This window comes from Bubalus kerabau, chromosome 10 (assembly GCF_029407905.1).
Source record: "Bubalus kerabau isolate K-KA32 ecotype Philippines breed swamp buffalo chromosome 10, PCC_UOA_SB_1v2, whole genome shotgun sequence".
In the NCBI taxonomy this organism is placed as follows: Eukaryota; Metazoa; Chordata; class Mammalia; order Artiodactyla; family Bovidae; genus Bubalus; species Bubalus kerabau.
In genome coordinates, this window is record NC_073633.1 from 74,595,749 (window position 1) to 74,601,616 (window position 5,868).

Here is a 5,868-nt window from a genome sequence, read left to right on the forward strand (position 1 = left end):
TTTTGTCATTTATTGCTTTATACTAACATCTGCGGGAGAAGGCAATGGCAACCCACTCAAGTACTCTTGCCTGGAAAATCCCATGGATGGAGGAGCCTGGTAGGCTGCAGGCCATGGGGTCGCTAAGAGTCGGACACGACTGAGCGACTTCACTTTCACTTTTCACTTTCATGCATTGGAGAAGGAAATGGCAACCCACTCCAGTGTTCTTGCCTGGAGAATCCCAGGGACAGGGGAGCCTGGTGGGCTGCCGTCTATGGGGTCACACCAAGTCAGACATGACTGAAGTGACTTAGCAGCAGAAGCAGTAACATCTGTAAGTTTCTCTCTTCTTACACTTAAATTGAAAGCAAGGGCAGGTTTTGTCATCTATTTCTCTTACTTTCCAGCTGTGGTCAACAGAATAACATTGAGCACATCGCAGATGCACAATAATTCAAGACACTTGCTTGCCCATAGCCAAATCCCCTGCTGAGGACCTTGAAAATCAAGATTTGCCCCTTATATCCAAAACCAAAAAAAGACAGGACCACCATGCTCCACTCCAGAAATAAAAAATAGGCATTCTATGGTGCTGTAAATTCAAGACTCTACTAGAAACCAAACACGAGCTTTATGCAATTCCAGCACTGGAACTAAATGAATTGTACCCATTTGGCTTCTCCTTTTAACCACATTTGATTTTATTTTCATGAGACTGTGTTTTGTGGTGGATTTAAATGAATTACATTTATTGAATACTAATTCTTTTGAAAAGCACTACAAATGTTTTGTTTCAGGCTAGCAAAATGGGATTCATCCTACCCAAGGAAAGGCTGAAAGAAAGCACACACAAGACAACTAAGAGGCTAAGTGATAAGCATGCCAGGAGAGCTTTTGTTCCAGTGGTCTTCGGTCCTGGTTCCTGACACAGTCCTCCTAAAACTCTTCTAATCTGCTGAGTGACAAAGCTGATAGGAGTGGTTTACACAGAACTCCTAAATCTCTTGGAATCTCCTGGGAGCACATTTGGCTCTACTGAAGCAACTCTTGGTGGGTTCCTGGATGGCGACTGGTCACCAGAAAGATAAAGAATGATTAGAAGCCCAGAACTTTCAGCCTCATCCTCTATACTCTGTGAAGAGGAGAAGGGTTAGAGATTGAGTGAATAACTGATTCTCTACATGATGAAATCTCCATAAAAATCCCTAAAGTGTGGGGTTCAGGGAAATTCCTGGTTGTGGAGCACATCACGTTGCTCGAAGGGTGGCACACCCAAGGAGAGAATGGCAGTGCGGTACTCCTCCATACTCTGCCTTATGCGCCTCTTCCCTCTGGTTGTTCCTGAGCTTCTTAATAAACCAGTAATCTAGTCACTAAATTGTTCTCCTGAGTTCTGTGAGCCATTCTAGCAAACTACTGAACCCAAAGAGGAGGTCATGAGAACCTCCAATTTATGGCTGGCCAATCAGAAACAGAGATGACAACATTGGTATCCAGAGTGGGGGCATTTTTGTGAGATTGAGCCCTTAACTTCGAGCCCTTTGTGGGACTTAAGCTAACTCCAGGTAAACAGTATCAGAATTAGAGTGAATTGTAGAAAACCCAGTCAGTGTCTGTTGGAAAACTGAATTGTTGTGGGAAAAAAATCTCCATCCCCATACATCTGGTGTCAGAAGTGAAGCAATATTGAGAGTACTGGTAAAATGTTGAGAGAAGAAATGTGTTTTTTTTTTTTCCTTTCACTCCCTCAACTAGATTTTTAACTCAAACCATCTTTTAATTCCAGTACCTGGAAGGATTTCTGGCCTAGGGTAGAAAGCTAAGTTTTAAGGAAAGCTTAAGGAAAGCTAAATGTTTACTGAATGAATCCATTTTATATACATGATACTATCATCGGTGGCCAAGTTCCATAAATATGTATTTAATAGCTAATATGGCTAAAACAAGTAGCATATCAACATCTTGAAAGTAAAGGAGTGGTCCTTTCTTGTATATTTTATGTTCATTACTAACTAGTTAACTGAACAACAGAATCTTTTTGAATAAGTCTTCAGTCTGGGTAACTTATTTTGTAAATCTAAGAGACATAAATATGTTTTTATACAAATGTCTTCTTCACTGTTCAAATTCTAATCTGGAAGTCAAACAGTCATTGTCACCACAGTCCAATTACCTGACTTCAAACACTATTATTAATGCATCCACATTTACAAAAAAGAAAAAAAAAATCAAATTCCTAATTCTCAATGATGAAAAACTCTTCCCTTACATGCCACTCCTCGTCTTCATGCATGCTATTCTTCATGAACTAAGATGAACTCTTCCCTTGTTTTTGGGGTCTACACTTGTATGGTCTGCTTTATTGGAATGTCCCTCCACCCAGTTCCACAAACTCAAATTTAATTTGTCCTTTGTATTTCATTCAAATGCCACCTTCTAATCCTTTCCCACTTCTAGAGGTAATCTTCCTATCCTTTCAACTTCTATAGCACTTTACCTAGACCCCTGACACCATTTATAACTTTATTTCAAAAGTATGTAGCTATATATCTATCTTCTCTCCCCCTATTTAACATTAAGGGCAAGTTCTATTTATAATTCAACATTTTCCAATGTTCCATGGAATTCACAAAATTAACAGTAGAAAATAAAACATTCTCATGGTCAAAGAAGTTTGGGAAATGAACTTCTTAAAATCTTTAACATACCAAGGAATATTGTAAATCTCTAATGAAATAAAGCATGCCCATATCCAAAACTTTTTTGGGCTCTGAACCAGTTGTGTTTTTTCTTCACATCTCATAGGATTAATATGTATATAGCAAACTCTTTGAGACATGAAGCCTCATTAACTTAGTAGGTACTCAACAGATTCTGCTTAACAAAGAATCCTCCCCTCCCGTAAAGGTAACTTGCCCAAACAGAAGAATGACAGGACAGAAAAACAGCAAGTGAGAAGGGAATACAAAGTTCTCAGCAGTGCAGTGAAAAGAGAAGAATACTTATGACAACAGAGAAAAAATTTACTATTCCAGCCACTTTTTTTATGTAGAAGACATAACACAAACCACATATGAACTCTTTTTAGAATGTCCATCCTGAGGTGATCATTTAGAAACACTGCAGACAGAACTTTTAAATCATTTCTGTCAACTGAGGAAATATCATGTAGTTTGCTTTTGTTGTATGAAAGTGTTTATGTCAAAAAGAAGTCTCACAGGATCAACAAGATTTTAAAAGAAACAGGGTTAACACTTAAGATATTTCACAGATGCAAAGCATAATTTTGCTTTAACTTCTTTTTCAGTGTGAAAAAATTAAGGCACAATCCAATTTATTGGTGCATTAAAGCCAGGATGCATAAAAACTAAATATCCTTGACTACATCCTAACCTGTTTTCCATAGTTCTCCAGCTGTGACTAAGGAAGGAAAGTAAGAGGAAAAAAAGGCACTCCCTGATTTGTCCTACAAGCTATCTTCTAAAGACAATAGCAACAGGAAATGGCAGCGATAGCTAAAGTTTGGTTCTTTTCTTTTTTCCTTCTCCCTGTAAAGCAAACAGACCAACTTTCTACTTGGTGGTGAAAACTTATTCAAGGGTAGGAATCCACTGTAGGGCTGAAAAGATAAATACACTTATCATTCCTATTAACATTTAATTTTAACTATTAATGTAATACGCTTTTAATTTTGATGAAGCAACAAATTACACATGGTCAGCAAAGAGAAAAGTCACATGTGTTAAGATCCACAAGCATGTTCAATCAAGGGCACTCTATAAACCCTGTGGACACAGGACTAGTTGTCTGTATTATCACTATTAAGTATTCCCTGCTCTCATAACTGATGTCATTGCATTAACTCAGACCCTAATTTAGTTTAACTACCTTAGTAAATGGCAAGACATGAGAAAGCAAAATAAACTACACATATTTCTCTATTTCCTCTCCTTCCCCCATGCAGAACAGAAATCAAATACATTTTCAAGGAAGTATATGCGGACTCATATGATCAAACATTTAAAGAAAAAGAGACAACTGGGAATTCATAAGCCCAAAGGTTAATATCTTATGAACAGTATGACAAAGTTAACAGTTTTCTGTATATTAACAGCTGGCTGGTTCCCTATTTCATGAAAGATTTCAACTTCATAAATTAGTATCTGGCTCAGGAACACACAGTAAAAGCTTTTAGCAAAAAGAAGGTCTCCCTGCTCCTGTCAATCACTAAACAAATGGCACAATTTTGGAGTTGGAGAAATTAATGCAATATATATATGTCCCTACACTTAAATCTAAGAAAATATAATTAATATTTCCCAATTCTTTCTAATAATTATACTCCTTCACTCACAAATTACTATTTTATTACAATTTATTATAACAATAGCATACACTATTCCTCAACAAATGCATTATCTATCCAAAAGCTGACAGAATTCCAAAACATAGTTAAATTAACACTAACAAATGAAAAGTTCCCAGTTGTTACAAAAGCTGTGGCATTCAAATTTTAAGCCAAAAAAAAAAGAAACAAAACACCCCAAATAACAAAATAAAGCCTGCTGAATCTTACGCAGAAAAAAGAATCCAATTTTCACCTATGGAGAAATTATCTATTGTCAACTTAATTATTGTCTTCTTAATTATTGCCTACACTTTTGTTACTCAGTATGAAACATAAGCACACACAAAAAGGGTCCATCCTTCTCTCTCCTTCACATCTCAGCTTTCATTTCTTTCACAAAAGGAGATACCCTGTTGTTAGGTGGTCCAATTAAAATATTCCTCTTCTATTATCTCAAGCATCACAGCTTCTCACACTGGATTCCCCTTAGCTCAATTTTTAGTTTTAGAGACTGAAAACGGTCCAGGAAACACATTAGAATGTCAATGTCTCACGCGTTAAGGATTCTCGGGGGGTTATGTTACACTTCAACTCCTCAAGACCCGAACACAAATGTTAGTTTTAGTTTTGACTTTCTTCAGTGGGAAGGGTTTAGTAGGCCTCTATTGTCCTAAAAAGAGACTACAGCCTTCTCAAATGAAAGGGTAAACTGCTAAAGTGCCGCTTCCAACACTGGCTAACGGAGTCATTACTCAATCACGAGAAGCCCCCTGTCGTCCCAATCTCAAGGGGCCCCCCCTAGAATACCATGCGGGGATCCAGGCGACAAGACGGAACTCGCCAGACTTGGGTCAGCCTCCTCTCTCCGCGCCCTAAGTCAGCCCGTCCCATCCCGAGCTCATCTTCCAAAGCCCAAACCCCGAGGCTCCCTTCCAGCCGACGCTGCTCTGCTAGGACTCCTGGCTCGCACCCCTGCCCACCTCCCCACCCGGGGCCCCAAGCTACCCCTCCCCCCTTTCACGCTCCGCCTGCGCCGACACCCGAGCCACCACCCCACTCCTTCGCCGTCGCACCTTCCTTCCGTCGGGCTGCTCTCGGGCAGCGGCAAACGCCCACTCCTCTGCCCGCACCCCGGGCCTGCCACTCCCTGAAGAGCCGCGGAGACCCACCTCGAACAGCTCGGCCGTCGTGGCCATCCCGGCCGGCTGAGAGGCACGCCTCGCACTGGATGCCGTCTCCGCTTCACATGCTGCGCCTCAGCGGCGCGGTACACAGGTCCCCGCTCGGCTCGCCAGCTTCGGCTCCCGGCCGCTGCGGGCCGCCCCGCTCCCCACAGAGCCCAGGCGGGGCGGGAGAACGGCCATGAAGCGAAGCCGCAGACGCCTGTCAGCTGCCTCCCGGCGCCGCCCGCGCCGCTCCCATTGTCACCGCCTCGTACGCCGGAAGTGGAGCTGCGCGCGCCCGGGTAGCTGTTGGGAGGGGCAGCCGAGGAGGCAAGCAGCGGGCGAACTGCAGAAAGGCTCCCCGCGCGAGCGAGT

At 41.7% G+C, this 5,868-nt stretch overlaps 1 protein-coding gene across 1 annotated transcript in view; it reads right to left on the reverse strand.

Annotated features, from left to right (window-relative positions):
• EXOC5 (exocyst complex component 5) overlaps positions 1 to 5,742 on the reverse strand; it is a 52,972-nt gene extending 47,230 nt beyond the window's left edge. Inside the window, exon 1 of the mRNA XM_055538160.1 lies at positions 5,500 to 5,742. Coding sequence (XP_055394135.1) covers positions 5,500 to 5,526 — 27 coding nt within the window. The 5' untranslated portion in view covers positions 5,527 to 5,742. The remainder of the gene's footprint in view (positions 1 to 5,499) is intronic.
• Positions 5,743 to 5,868: the final 126 nt, after the last annotated feature.